Source organism: Acomys minous, assembly GCF_964271855.1.
Source record: "Acomys minous genome assembly, chromosome: 15".
Taxonomy (NCBI): Eukaryota; Metazoa; Chordata; class Mammalia; order Rodentia; family Muridae; genus Acomys; species Acomys minous.
This window is the reverse complement of record NC_140497.1, coordinates 51129056-51144897: the sequence shown is the minus strand read 5'-3', so window position 1 is coordinate 51144897 and position 15842 is coordinate 51129056. Positions and strand designations below refer to the sequence as shown.

The 15842-nt window shown below is 44.3% G+C and overlaps 2 protein-coding genes across 2 annotated transcripts in view; both read right to left on the bottom strand.

Moving 5' to 3' along the window:
• Positions 1-15842, bottom strand: part of LOC311583989 (tripartite motif-containing protein 75-like) — a 135688-nt gene that overhangs the window by 18770 nt on the left and 101076 nt on the right. The gene's annotated exons all lie outside the window — the stretch shown is intronic.
• On the bottom strand, positions 8505-10321 carry LOC311583984 (E3 SUMO-protein ligase TRIM60-like; the record flags this gene model as incomplete). The annotated part of the gene is made up of 1 exon (XM_084757976.1): positions 8505-10321. The coding sequence occupies one exon, from the start codon at positions 10319-10321 to the stop codon at positions 8867-8869; it is 1455 nt and encodes a 484-aa protein (XP_084614102.1). The 3' UTR covers positions 8505-8866.

Here is a 15842-nt window from a genome sequence, read left to right as displayed (position 1 = left end):
AAAAGTCAGATTTGATTTCTTCATTGGCAACAGTGATGAGGGCTTGTCACCAATTAATGCAAGCAAGACTGATATTGACCAGCCATCCACACCTCAATTAATTAGGCATGCCTGTGCCCATACCTAGTTTTTTCTCTAAAAAAACCTGGACTCACACCTCTAGCCCAGGATTCCTTACATGATGAGCCAGCATTTTGCCAACTTCGTTCCGTGCACACAGCTATGTAATTACATTAATAGCAGAGGCGTGACCTGGGAACTGGATTCTTTGTCTCTCTAGGAGCTGGAATTAAAGCCCTGAGCTACTACACCTGGGTTCAATTTCCATCCCTATTCCTCAGGGTTCAGGTCTCTTTTGTTTATACATGGTAGACCCTCGGTGGAGCCTAGCCTGCTGAGCCTATCTTCGTCAGGTTTTCCTTCTGAAAACCTTAATAACAACAGCAGACATTTCTCTCTTGCAGGGGTATTTTGTAGCGCAGTCTGTGCTGCAGGCATCCTATTTGCACCTGTGGCTGACATCGCCAGAGACACAATTCTGAAACAATAAATCAGGGTTGTCCTCCAACTCATAGAGAAGTAGACTGTACCTGCTTCTCCTAGAACCTGCTCCTTCCCTGAGCAGCATTGACTTCTTGGCTCTGGCAAAACTCCTTAGCTTTTAGGCTTCTGGACTTTACTCATTCCTTTACTGGAATGTCCAGAGGGCCCCTCCATACTGTGCCCTTAAATGTCACAGCCTTCTACTAAATATTACACCCTCTACAAGGACTCCTGGGATGCCTGACTGACCCCTTACTGACTCCTTAGAATTACAACTGTCTCAGAGTGTGTCACTTTGGGGAGTGTTTTTTGCTTCATTTAGGCACAGGCACAACACAGATCACTGACTGAGGACAGACCTTATGATGGAAGGAGTTTTTTGTTTGTTTGTTTGTTTCTTCTTTGTTTTTTTAAAGATTCATTTATTCATTAAAATCTCATTATATATGATTGTGAGCCACCAAGTGGTTGCTGCGATTTGAACTGAGGACATTTAGAAGAACAACAAGGGTTCTTAGCCTCTGAGCCGTCTCTTCAGCTCAAGGAAGGAGATTCTTAGAGGTAGGGACAGGAAAAGCTATGTTCCAAAGGCAGCTGGCAGGAGACAATGGCATTGACATGAAATTCTGAAATTTGCTAAGGCACTTCTAGATTTGAGAAATTTCCATAGTGTAACAGAGAATTTTCTATAATAAGTGACTGTATTGAAGTCATTAGGGTATAATTATTTGAGACAAAAGTCTCACAGTGTATGTAGCACCAGTTGTTGGGGAGACAATTGTGGCAGTTGAGCAGGAGTCCTGCTCAAGCCTCTAGCACTGAGCTTTCTCCCTGTGTCTCCTACTGCTACGCACACTCCTCTGGCACTGTTGCAGGCACAGGCATCATAGAACAGGAATGGGAGGGACTGAGGTCAGAGGACAATGGACCTTATGTTGATTCTCTTTTTCTACCATCACATGCATATACCTGAGAGCAAACTCAGGTCCTCTGGCTTGGACTGCTATAGAATGCATCTTTACCAGCTGAGCCATCTCCCTGGCCCATTATTATCTTTTTAAGAGTCTCCTTATCTTTCAGGGATACATTTGGAAATATCCCTGTAGTCCAAGTTGGTCAGGAACTAGTTTACCCCTGTAGCCCAGACTGACCTTGAACTTAGTCTTTCTGCTTCAGCACTCAAGAACTATAATTGCAGGTGTGCACCCAACACTCAGAGGGACACTTCTCTTTCTTGTGTTTATGGTTTCTTTAATATATGTAGATGCATGTGTGCCATGTGCTTGACTTGCCTAAGGCTCACTGGAGTTAAAGGTGTTTGTCAGCTGCCTAATAGGAAAATGCAAGAACAGCAAGTGTTTTGAACCACAGAGGCATCTCTGCAGCTCCCATGTCTTCATACTGTAGACTGCAAGAGTGCGCCTCCTGTCCCTCTTGGCCACCTCTTGTGTCTCCAGACTGTAGACTGTGAGAGTGCCCCCTCCTATCGCTCCTGGCCAATATCAGGAGCTCAACCTCCTGGGTGTTTGGGATCACAAGCCTGAGCCACCAGGCCCAGTGTGGCCACTCCTGAACCTGGCTTGTATTAAGTATCCAGGAACAATTTCTTCTTAGGGCCACTCACCACACCTGCCTGTTACTATGTGAAAAAATACCCTAATAAACAAGCCAAAATACAATAAAACTCAACATATTGTGAAGAACTCATTTCATGTTAAACACTTAACACCTGACCATAGGGCCCTTGTCCCCCTTAAGAAAGCTTTCCTCTCTGAGTCACTTTGTTTGTTTGTTTCTGTGATCCATGTGTAGACACCCCCATACCCATTCGTTCTCAGTTCGTAGATCCAACCAACCTCAGGGTTAAAACACTGGAGAAAGTAAGGCTTGTTCAGTTATAGCTTAGAATCTCTGTGCTTGGCAGGCTGAGGCTGAAGAGCAGTCCTGGGAGTGCCAGGCCAGTGTGGAGAGCCAATCACAAAAGCACAGTAACATAAGTTATTTTGAGAGGTATAAAGTCATGTGCCCCTGACATATACACTGTTGGTAGGTCTCACATAGTTTTCTTGTTAGTTACATTGCACTAGTTATTATAAGTCATATTGAAATGTTGTAGAAGCTTGTGAAAGAGTTTATGGACACCTCTCATTTTATGTAGCCAACTGACCTTGAACTCCTGCCTCAAAGTTCTGCTCGCTGTGATTAGGAGCATGGTATTCATGCCAGTTTCACTCTGTCATTCTACAGAAGGGCCTTGGCCATGCATGACTTTGGATATTAGGGGGACGTCAGGCAGCCAATTCTCTCGGAACCCCTTAGATGACTATATATGACTCCCAGAATCTTAGCATCTTCTCTATTAATGGAAGGACAGATCGCCAACTTCCTTAGCCTGTTGCTGACAGATATGACTAGTCTTCTGGCTCAGCCAATCATTGCTGAGTGATTTTTTTCTCTGATATCTCTCAGACTTTTAGCTCCAGATCGTTCTTTCCACACTACAACAGTCCCTTCTAAAACATTCTATCGCCGGAATCACTGCAGAAGAAACACACTTGTAGATCCTGCTACTCAGAAGACTCCTGAGTCCAAGGCTATGGGCAGCTGGTCTCAAAAACAAAACAAGTGGGGAATAGGGGATGAAGTGAACAAGGCTGTGCTCAAAGTCTAATGGTGGAGTCTGCGCCCTGGACCAACATAAGGGTGAAAGAGCGAACTGACTCTACAAGGCTGGTTCTGAATGCATGATACCTTAGAGTAGTATATGCTTATTAGTACACCACAGACATTAGCTCCTTAACACTGATGGGAATCTATTTAAAGGATTAGTAGTAGCTCTGCATATCTTGAAGTATTCTGTAAAATTAAATGTATTTTTCTTAATTGTTTAAAGAGATAACTTTACAGATAGAGACATAATATGGTCTTACTATCTGTAGCTAACAGATCAATTCTAAGACAGAACGTTAAACAAAATCACAAATTTCTCTCTCTCTCTCTCTCTCTCTCTCTCTCTCTCTCTCTCTCTCTCTCATCTTTTTTTCTGTTTTCTTAACTTTTCCGCCTATGTTTCTTATGCTAGCCTAATTATCAAATTCCTGCTGCCACAACCTTGAGAGGATAGATGGTCACTGTGGCTGCCCTGACATTGGACTGACCAGTGGAAATGTTCTGTACAGGGGGTACCCCATACTCAGCAGTGGGAGCTAACAATAGGTGTGATGAGATGACAGTAATAGGACTGATTCTGGAGAAAAATACTCTCTCTCTCTCTTTCTGCTGAGTGTGTGTGTGTGTGTGTGTGTGTGTGTGTGTGTGTGTGTAGGTGTGTGTGTGTGTGTGTTGGGGAGGGGAGTGGGGGGGTCTAATATGCTCAAGGCTGACCTAGAATGTGTATTCCTAGATGACCTTGACCCTCCCACCCTCCTGCTTCCATCCATCAGTCCTCGGCATGCACCATCACATCTGTTTCATGTAGTGCTAGGGATTGAGGCCAGGGTTCCCTGCATGCTAGACAGCACTCTGCCAGATGAGCTGTACACCCAAGCCCTCATAAGCACCGCTTAACTACATGTCCTTCAGGAAGCAGTTACATCAGATTTCCCTCACACCAGCAGGTCTCTTGATACTGTTTGTCCAGAAATTAATTGACTTCTGACATTACCTGGAAAAATTGTGATGCCAGAAAGAGCTCAGATGCAGAAGAGGGAGCCCGGGCTCAGGGTGTCTTGTATATCCACACCTCTGACACTGACAATCCAGCTGTGCCTCAACTCTGGGTTTTGCTGACCTTCTAATGTGTAAGTTCTAGGAAAGCTCAGAGCAGTGATGTTAGCAGAGGTGAGTCCTGCCTTATCTAGTGAATGGTTTACACTTTCATATTCCCAGTTCATCATGCAGGTCATTCAGTATAGCTTCGGTTTTTTTCTTTTGGTTTGGTTTTTTGTTTGTTTGTTGTTGCTGTTGTTTTTTGCTTTTTTGTTTGTTTTTGCCTCATTTTGTTTTGTTTTGGGGGGAATTTTCATTTTTGTTTTGGGGACAGCACTCTGTCACCCAGGCTGACCTGGAACTACAAGCAATCTTCCTGCCTCAACATCCAAAATGCTGGGATTAGAAGTGTGTGCTGTCATGCTTGGCTTTTCACTCTATGCCTGATCTACATCACTAGGCCATGGCTCCTTTAAAAATATCACAATGGGCAGACTTGTCTGTGTTGAGGGACTAGCAAGCCGTGGAACCACAAATGTTTTGTCTTCAGTTGTGGATGTTGGCTGTGTTAGCTTTCCCTCAGGTGAAGTGGACCAATGAGTCATCAACCTAGATAGACAAAAGGATTGATCTCACCTTAGTATTGCTGGGAGAACCAATTGGTTTGATGGGAGCTCTATTCAAAGCACAGGTAACCCACGGGCAGCTACACCGTCAAGAAAATAAATTGTTATTCCAGCAATGAGGCTAACCACTGATAGACACTGGGAGAGCAGCTGGACCTTGTGGACTTACAGAGTTGCCACTGAGACCATAACGTGACCTCCTGTGTCTGCCACTGCCCCCTCGCTCCCCACAAGAGAAAGCTCAGGGTAATCCTAGCTGCTTTGATTTGAACACAGCAATGACCATGTCATGCATAAGGGATACTTTCACTGTATTGCTTGCTCAGGTGCTTTGTAGTCAGCCACTGAATTATACAAAATATCTTGTGATTTTATAAAATTACATTTTACTTTATGTGTATGTGTATCTGTGAGAATGTACATGGGTGGAATGTACGCGGGTGGTATAAAGGCCAAGGTTATCCTCTGTGTTCTCCACATGTACAACATGGAATGCATGTGTCCTATACAACATACACCTGCTGTTGAGGCCTGCTTTGTCTACAGGAGACTGCATCAAACAATCAATTAAAAAACGAGTTGTGGGGGGTTGAGGTGGAGAAAAATCCATGTATGATAACTCATCTGTTCAGTGGCCTGCATTTATATTTTTGGTCATGAAAAGGCTTTGTAAGAGCTTTAAAAAAAAGATCTCCAGGAGAGGTGAGATATAAAACAAGGGCAGCTGCCTAGGGGAGGCAAATGGAGGAGAGAAAGGAAAAGCCACACTACTGAAGCTGGAGTGGAGGTCAGATTCATGGCTGGCAGGCAGCGGGGCATGAAGAGCAAGAAGGGTTTAGAGAGAGCATAAGGAGGACTGAAATGATATAAAGGAAGCAGAGGGTGTGTGTGTGTGTGTGTGTGTGTGTGTGTGTGTGTGTAGGCAGGACACAGGAGGTGAAGGGATGTTGCTGCAAGACAGGGTACAATGACCATGTCACACACACACACACACACACACACACACACACACACACTCAGGCAAACACAAACAAACCTACACTGTTAAAGGCCAAGTGCTTACAATACAGAAGAGAAGTTATACTTTTCTATGCTATTCAGATAACTGGGCAATCTTACAACCTCATAGCCATCTAAGATTTGGCCTGTGGGTATTTTTTATTTATTATTTTTAGAAAAAGTTTTGGGATTCAATAAAAATATTTTAGGGGACCAAAAAGATGGTTTGGTGGTAAAGTGTCCTTGTTCCTCTTGCAAAAGTGTTTGAGTTCAGTTTCCAGCATCCATGCCTGGTGGCTCACAATCACCTGCAGTAACAGCTCCAGAGGATCTGACACACATATCATCTGAGCTCTGCACACACAGCATACTCTCGCATGTGTGCACATGTCTGAACATGCTCATATACAAATGGAAATGCCGAGGGCTAAAAGGCACTCATAAGTGACACACACACACAGGAAATCTGAGTGTGACCTTCCTGAGAAGGCAGATGGCATAACATGTGTCATGGGTACAAACTCATGAAGTGAGAGATGCCCACATACACTGCTTGTTTTCAGATGAAATCTTCTATGTAGCCCAGGCTAGGCTGGAAGTTGCAGCAATCCTCCTGCTTCTGTCTCCTGAGTGCTGTAATTTGATGTGCACATCATGTGTAACCCATCTGCTTCACCAAATGCATTTCTCAAGTTCACCTGTGAAGTAAATGTGAAATGAACACAAGAATCTGACAACTCTGTCACTTTTTAAAGGAATTTTTATTTAGTTTTTGAGATAGGGTCTCACTATGTGGTCTCTACTTTGACCAGGCTAGCCTCTGACTCAGACATCCACCATGTCTGGCACATATGGTTTTTTAAAATAATCTTTTTTGCCCATCAATGTCATACATATGTACAGAAACATGAAGAATATATTTGAGTCCAGCTAGTTTATCATGGAAGACCTAAGTCTGAGGACATGACCACAGTTTAAATGTAACTGCAATTACCAGCACTTGCTGCCTCATTTCAGTCTCAAACTGCAGGATCAAAATATTTACCCCAACAATTACAAGTGACCTTTTGTTTACATTTTTAGAGCCAGGGTCTCCCTTATTCTAGGATGGCCTGGAACTGGCTGTGTGTCTAAGGAGAGCCTTCAAGTTTTGATCCTCCTGTCTCCACCTCCATGAATTCCAGGAACATAGGCTTTTATTTTATTGTATGCATTGTATTTTATAGGATGTTGGTACAGAGCCCAGGCAGAATTCCTGGGACTTTCTAGCTAGCCATCTGCTGTATGTGTGCAGGTCCAGGCCAATAAGAGACCCTCTCTCAAAGGAGGTGAACAAAATCCCTGAGAATGACAGTTGTGGTTGTCCTCTGGCTTCTATATATATACACTTACTTACAAGTGCTCATTCCTTCATGCCACACACAATAAACATGTCTGTCAGAGGACAGCATATAAAAGGAAAAATAGGCAGTGAATGGACCAGTTATAGGAAGAAAACAGTGACTCAGGTGAGAGATGCTGCTGCCCCAGTTGGGAGACAAACTCAAGATGAGGTGGCTTGACTTGTGTGAATGGACCATTCACACAAAAATAATCACTGTAAGGTAAGATGGAAGAAGAAACCATGCACCATGTGAAGGATTACTGGTCAAGATGATGGGTTAGAAGAACCAGTAAGAGGCCAGGTGTAGCTCAGGGGTGCAGTGCTCTACTTCTTTACGCCCTGGTTGCAATCACTCCATACTGGGGTGGAAATCTCAACAGGAGTTTTGGTTTTCTTTAAGTCTAGATACCATCCCAACACGTGGGATGCTGGGAATATTGCTTCAAGTTCTTCAAACTAGTTACAGAGTAAGAATCTGTCTCACCAACAAAAGGCTGGTAACATAGATCTGAGGACCTGAGTTTGATATCTAGAACGACTTAAGAGAGATAATCAACTCATAAATATTCACCTGACACCTGCACATGTTCTGTGGTGCTCTCTAATTCCCGAAAAGCACAGAAATGCAAAACCATAGGTTTTCTAAAGGAGAAACAAGTCTAGTAAACATTTACCTTTATGCCCGGAGACTGGAAAGGAGTGGCATGAAAATTGGGAGGTCAGTGTCAATTTCAACCATTGGTTGTTAGACACCCATGCTTTAGCTACATGAAGTGACCTCAAGTGTCAACAAAGTGATACTGCAAACAGGGAAGAAGACCAAGTGAGGAAAGTGCTTGCCTTGTGTGCTCTGATGCCTAGTCCTCAGGTAAAGCAAGACTGTAATGTGCGTCTGTAAACCCAGGAAGAGAAGAGAAGGAGGAAGGGAAAGAGGAGGAGGAGGAGGAAGAGGAGGAGGAGGGCAAGGATGAGGGGGAGGAGGAGGGGATCATAATCTGAAAAAACTCACAAGCTCACAAAGCAGCTAGCTTGGATAGGCTGTGCTAGACAAGGGACCCTACCTAAGATAATGAGGAAGGAGAGGGTCAGTGCCCGGTGGTTGTGCTCTATTCTACCTCCACATGAGCATGGTAGCATGTCCATGCACATACACACACACACACAAACACACACACACACACACACACACACACACACACACACACACACACACGCGCGCGCGCGCGCGCACCCACACATTTAAAAAATTTAAAAACATTTTTAAAAAGAAAATATGAGGTCTCTCGCTTTCTACTTTGGATGGCCAGTTCTTTAAAATGAAGGTTAAAAATAACACATGTCAATAACTCATTTCATAACTTCTGGGTAGCTGAGAGGTCCTTGGCTGGTCTGCCTTACTCTTGCAAGCTAAATCTCCTGGGTGCTGGCATGGGGCAGGTGTGTGTCACACTTGTGGGAACATCATGTGTCTCAGAGCTACTGAAAAGGAGAGAGAAGAATGCAGTCTGGTGTGCACTGGTTAAGCTTAGAAGATTTGTGGCTTTTGTTGTTGGATCCTGTCAATTGTTTGCTTAATTGCTAGCTTAAATGTGCTGCCTATGTTAGGCTAGAATGAAGATCCTGTGTCTGTCTTACACAGTGGTAAGATTTTAAGAGGTTCAGAATCTGTTCCTGCATAGAAGTAAGGCCAAAGGATGGTGGTAAAAGAAGTACTGAAAGTGTAGAGAAGAGACCTGTCATCCATATTATAGAAGGAGAGCTCACCCAGTTCGTAATCCAAAAATATCCCGATCTTACTGGCCCACACCACTGGCAGAAAATCCATTCTTTGGGGCCCAGAGGTGACATAGCCACTGTCAGTGTCTCTCCCAATGGCAAAGAAGCACTTAGCAATGGAGGGCTGACTGCTCCAGGCCCCATGAAGCGAGTTTTGACATATACCCAATGCCCACCTGGGCTTGTTTCCCACTTTTACCCCCCAGAACCATCGCCCTGAACGAAATTCATTACACCCTCTGACAACAGGAAAGAAGTCAAATCCCTCAGCACAAGCTTGAACACTTGGTCCTCTTTCTTTATAAAAAACAGATTTTCTATCCTCAGAAAAAACAAGCTGAGGATGTGCGGTGTTAACATCAAAAGTCACATTTATTTGAAATTGCTTGATGATCTTATCCAAGCCAGAATACTGTGGTGGGAGGCTGAGGCCATGTTGCTTTTCTCCACATGACAAGGGTTTGGGACAGTTGGGAAAGTTTACCAACCTGTGGTAGGCTCTGGGAACTGTTGTCAAAAGTGTGAGATCTGACTCTCCATGGTTGGCCTCTGCTTCCTTCAACAGATCGTTTAATGTGGAAATATGGTCAGACAGGGCTTGAAGATGTTCACTGAGTTTTGATAAACCCACCAGCTCCTCAATGTGGATCTCATTTAGAAGTGCCTCCAGCTCATTCTGCAGAAACAGCTTCATTTGCCTAAATTCATAACTTACCTGTTGTTTTTTATATTCAAACGTCATCCTCCATATAACAGGGGTTCTGTACTGCTGAGCTAAGATGTGCTCGCTTTCCTTCACTTGGATCTTCAGAAGCTCAGTAACCGTGTTCAGTATTCTCCTGTGAAACACGGCAGCTTTCTCAATGGGGCAGGTGTAATGGTCCTGGTGTTCCACAGAGAAGCTACACTGGGCACATAAGACTTCTAGATCCTTCACACAGAATAAGACCAGAGGCTGATTGTGCTTCTGACATGGGGCTTGTTCTTCCCGAAGCTTCCTTTTGCTCTGTGTCTCCTGCAGGAGCCTGATGGTTTCACTCAGATCCCGAAACTGGGAGTTCCTGCTGAAGCTTCTCTGTGGAAAGCAAGTATTGCAGACAGGACAGAGGAAAATGTCATTTAGGTCATTCCACCACAAACTGAGGCAGGCATGACAGAAGTTGTGCCCACAGGTAGTGGTCACTGGGTCTAGGAAGAAATCCAAGCAAATAGGACAGGCACATATAATGTGCAAGTTCTCCAGGACCTGGAAGTCCATTGTTCTAAGAGGAAAGTAGGTGGACATGGTCCTGTGGCAGGGTCTGTCTCCCAGGAGCTTTGAGCTGCTGTGTTTTTCCAAGTCTTTGTAGTTTTCCCTGGACTGTTATAGTGATGGTGGCCACTGACAGCTAACCAAAGTGCCTTAACTCAGCACAGAAGATGAGAGTGATTCAAAGTTTGCAACTGTCTCACAAACTAGGTCATGAGCTTGGGTTTAGAAAGAAGACACATGTGTAATGAATCTGATATACCTGTGGATGAGAAAAATTTCCTTTTAGATTTCTTTTTATCATTATTTATTACATGTCTGTCTGTATGTGGGAAAGGGAATATTACTGCAGTTGCCTATGGGCCTAGAGGCATCAGATCCCCCTTCGAGCTAGATTGACAGGTGGTTATGAGCACCCAAAAGGATGCATAGAGAGCAGAGAGCCAACAAGATGACTCAATGAGTCCACATACTTGAGGCCAACACTGGTGACCTGGGTTCTATCCACAGAACCACAGGATGGAATGAAGGAATGATTCTATAATTGCTTCTCTGGGTTACACAGGTGGGCTATGATATGTGTATAAGTACACAAACCCACAAACAATTTCCAAACAACTATTTTAAAATAAAGTAATAGTAAAAGGTGGGTGCCAGCTCCATGAAGTTGTTCTCTGACCTCCAAATGCAAAGTCATTCAAACACCTATACAGCTCTTTTTACCAGTGTGTAAATATGCAATACAAATTTTTTAAAACTATGGGACTATGTTAAAGAAAACTACAGTCATGTTCTTACTGGCTTTACTATCTTCTTCACAACATCTTTTCTTCACATAGAAAAATAAAATCTAAATTAAAAAAAATGAAGGCGACAAGGCTGACAAATCCAACCCACAAAGACCTGCATGAACTGATGCACCAACCAAGGATGTTGGAAACAGAAAACCTAGACCCCCTGTTCAGATGTAACTAATGGACTGCTCATTCTCCACAGGGGGACTGCCTCTCACAGGAACTCTGGTGCCCTTGATTTGTCCCCTTGAAGGGGACACAGGCTATTCAGAGGAGACCTGATAGGCTGCAATCATATGGTGTGGGAGGAGGGCCTCCTTTTCTCAGAGGTCTAGGGGAGTGGAATAGAATGGAAAAGGGAGGGAGGGTGGGAACCGGAAGACAAGAAGGAGGGGATTACAATTAGGATGTCATGTGAAGAAACAAGGACAGGAACAAGAGAACAATAAAAAGAAGAACAAGAAGAAGAAGAACAAGAAGAGGAAGAAGAAGAAGAAGAGCAAGAACAAGAACAAGAACAAGAAGAACAAGAAGAAGAACAAGAACAAGAAGAACAAGAACAAGAAGAACAAGAACAAGAACAAGAAGAAAAAGAAGCACAAGAAGAAGAAAAACAAGAAGAAGAACAAGAAGAGGAAGAAGAACAAGAACAAGAGGAACAAGAGGAACAAGAAGATGAATCCGTATTATTGAAATGTTTTGTTGGACAAGCAAAATAAAGTTCCTGTAAGTACCACCATTAAGTGCTCAGATTCTATGTCATCATAGGGAGAAACTAAATTCAAGAGCCCATGTCCAAGGAGAGCTGGGGACTTCCAAATAGCTGAACAGCTTCTGTTGTAAGGAGACAGTTGTCTGAGTCCAGCCATCTCAGGGACAACTTGTAGGAGGCTATAGTCTGAGTCCAGCCATTTCAAGGACAGCTTCTCCATCTTGGTGGCAGTGCAACTAAGGTCATGTTCCCTGACCCAAGATCCTACTTCTATCCTGGATGACAAAAACTGCCTTGCCCAACCCCTAAAGTACAAATATGATTAAACAATGCTACAAGCCATCATCTCTCCTCTCCATGGTCTCATCCTATAAAAATACTGTATAACGTCCCTTCAGGCACATGGTTTATATCCTAATCACAGTCCATTCTGTGGCCCTGATTGAACAGTAGCAGCTTGATTACAATAAATTTTTGTCACCTGCATTGACCTGATTTTGAAATCTGTTGTTTTTAAGAGGTTCCCCACAACACCTTCATACAATATCCTGTCATAATCCACTGGTTGGAGTTGCTAAAATCCTAAATATATCTAAAGAGGATTTCACAAGAAAAGGAACATAGCTATACTCTCTATGGTGATGTGAAGAGATACAACTGGACAGTGGGTTCTAACACTGTGTTCTACCTCACACTACCACTGGCATAGCTACATGTCCCTGATGAACTGGATTTCTATGGCCTTGAGTCTCTACTTCAGGACGTTGGGTGCATTAAGTAAGACAGGTGATCAACAAGCTGAATGGATGGTAAAGTTGTGGAGGAAGTGGAGCACAGGTGCAGAGTGTAAGGAAGGAGTGGGGGTGTGTGGAGCACAGGAGCTGAGCTTAAGGCTGGGGTGGGGGAGTGTGGGGCACTGAAGTTGAGTGTAAGTTAGGAGAGGGGGTGTGTGGGGCACAGGAGCTGAGTGTAAGGTTGGGGTGGGGGAGTATGGGGCACTGGAGCTGAGTGTAAAAGAGGAGCAGGAGAGTGTGGGCACAGAGTGTAAAAGAGGAGCAGGAGAGTGTGGGGCACAGAGGCTGAGTGTAACGCAGGGGCAGGGGAGTGTGAGGCACAGTGGCTGAGTGTAAGGCTGGGTTGGGGGAGTATGGGGAACAGGTGCTGAGTTTAAGGCTGGGGTGGGGGAGTGTAGGGCATAGGTGCTGAGTGTAAGGATGGGGTGAAGGAGTGTGGGCAACTGCAGCTGAGTGTAAGGCTGGGGTGGGGAAGTGTAGGGCACAGGTGTTGAGTGTAAGGCTGGGGTAAGGGAGTGTGGGGCACATCTGCTGAGTGTAAGGCTGGGGAGGAAGAGTGTAGGACACAGGTACTGAGTATAAGGTTCAGGTTGGGGAGTGTGGGGGCATAGGAGCAGAGTGTAAGCTAGGGGTGGGGTTTGTGTAACTATGTGGTGTGTAAGATAGGGGTGGCATGTGTAGAGCACACCTGCAGACTCAGCACTGGGGAAAGACACTCACACAGAATCCTTGCCAAGATAAAGTTTTAGCTGGCTTTCCTTATGAGACACATACATTTTAATTGTGTAAACTATATTTATTTCTTCCCAGGATTCTATGGCGAGGTGCATGGCCCTGTCATTGTTCCCATATAGAGGACAGATGACAAATAGCAAGAGTTGTCTCTCTCTTTCCACCATGTTGACCCTGGAGATCGAAGTTATTGCCCAGAAGTCACAATACCAAGAAAGGGGATCCATTTTGAGGGCACCAAACCCTCAGAATTTCCTGGACACACAAACCTTCTTTATTACCATAATTCTCTTAGTCAGTCACCTCGACAAAGTCAAGTCATGTTCAGCCCCAAGTGGATTCCTGTCCCAACGTCAATAGTATAGTAAGATCTGTCTAACTCATTTGACCCAGTCTTCCGTAACACTGACATTCTCCAACAACCAATCATTTCTACACGGTCATACATTTTCCTAAAACCTGTCTAGTACATTTCCACATTTCTACCATGGAACAGCTTCTCAAGAGGGTAAGAGAATAAGATAATGGGCATCCGCACAAGCACAGCATCCTCACAGACCTGATTTTACTTGAGTCTGCTTGGTTAAGAATACCAGATTGACCAGCTCATTATTTAAATACTCTTTACAGCTCATTGTTTTTTAACAGTATCCCTTCCACTCTAGCATTCTAGAGACAGAGACGGGCAAGATTATTCTGAGTTCCAGGTCAGCTGGGAGACTAAGTGCCAAGCTGTGTCAAAAGCAAAGCCAATTAACTGAGAAAAAAGGGTGCAGAAGTCAGATAGGTTGGGCCAAGGACATAGCTCAGGGAGTAAAAGTGTTTGCAGGCATAGAATGAATGGGACCACCTGAATTCAATCTCAAGGATCCACCTAAAAGTTGCAAAGGGACTACACAAAATTTTACTTCAACCCCCACAAGCACCACTATAGATGCACGTGTACACACAGACACATCACATAGACACATATATAAAGTGGCTCTTTTTTTAAAGCTGCCCTTGAAGTCATTATGTGTAATTCAAACTGGCCTTTGTTTTCTCCAGACTCTGACTCTGGAGAAGGTGGGATCTGACCTGGAGGACTGCAGGAAGATCCACAAGTGATCATGTCTTAAGTAGTTAATTAATCTTGAGATCAGGTCTCACTATTTAGCCTAGAAGTGGTTGGCCTGAATCTCCTCATGTAGACCAGGCTGGACTCCTGCTCCTAGAGGTTCATCTGTTTCAGCTTCCAAGTGTGTACCACCAAGCCGACATGATTCTGTTTATCTTAAAAGCCACTCCAGAATCTACAGAGACCAAACAGCGCACAATCGGCACCCCCTAAGGGTTCTGCACTTAGTTATGGCCTCATCAACTGTTTCTATGGCCCCCCACCGCACCCCACTCCTATCAACAGCCCAGTTTACCTGCAGGAGGCACTCAGGCAGCACCAAAGAACAACTGAGATCAGCACAGAGCACACAGACTTCTCACTGTAGAGATTGCATATCCGGAAGAGGGAGGGGAAAGGACCTGCGCATGCTCAATGGGCCTTAATGAAATGAGCACCTGCTTTAACGAAGTGATCCTTGTTGGCATTAACAACAGCAAAAATGCAGTTCTGTTCCAACTTCTGAAAGCATCATGGTATGCACATGCCCTTCACACATCTCACAAAACCTAGTGCCCTCTTCTAGTCTCTGCCTGAGTTGGTTCACTTCCGCTCTCTCCTCCCTCCCCACTGACACTCCCATAAAATACACATGCTGATTTCTTTCAAGAATAGCTTGACTGTATAACTCCACCTAACATGATTTAAAGGAGCATTCACACGTTTAAACATGGTGTCTCCTGCATAATAGTGGTAACTGAATATAAAATACAACTTATGAATCCATGCCAATTGTTCTGGGAATCACAACAAGGTTTCACAGAGGCCAGGCAAAGTCCCTAAGTCTAAAATCTATCCACAAGCTCTTCCATGTGTCTTACTGTGAACATCAGAACTATTCAGCCGCAGGCTGTGTGGGAGTCCCCTCTTCCCTCATTTGGGGACTCTGGAATATGGATCTTCAAGACATTGCACCCTACCCCTGTGCCCTCTTGTGAAATAGGAACCTGGCCTGCTGAGCTTCAGTTTCCTCAGCCAATAGCTCAGGGCTGAAAGAGACCTTACTCACAGGTTTTCATGTTGGAAAGCCAGTTGCTGCGAGTCCAAGGTGCTCAATGCCACTGACTTGAGATGGTGCTGCTATCTGTCCAACTGGCCCAGAGAAGTGTAGTCTTATTCTGTGAGAATAGAACAGAGTAGAGCTTGGGCAGGCTCAGTAGACCTCCAATCCTTGCGGGTGTGGGTCTTGGTTTCAGCCTGTAGGTTTGAAATGCCCCATTATGTAGCCCCAGCTGACTTTGAATTCTATGTGTAACCAAGGTAGCACAATCTCTTCAACAACAACCTTTAGGCTTAGTACTGGGGCTCTAACTCAGCGACATAGTGTTTGCCTGCTGTAGTCAATCTAGAAGTTAGAGTCTATTCCAGT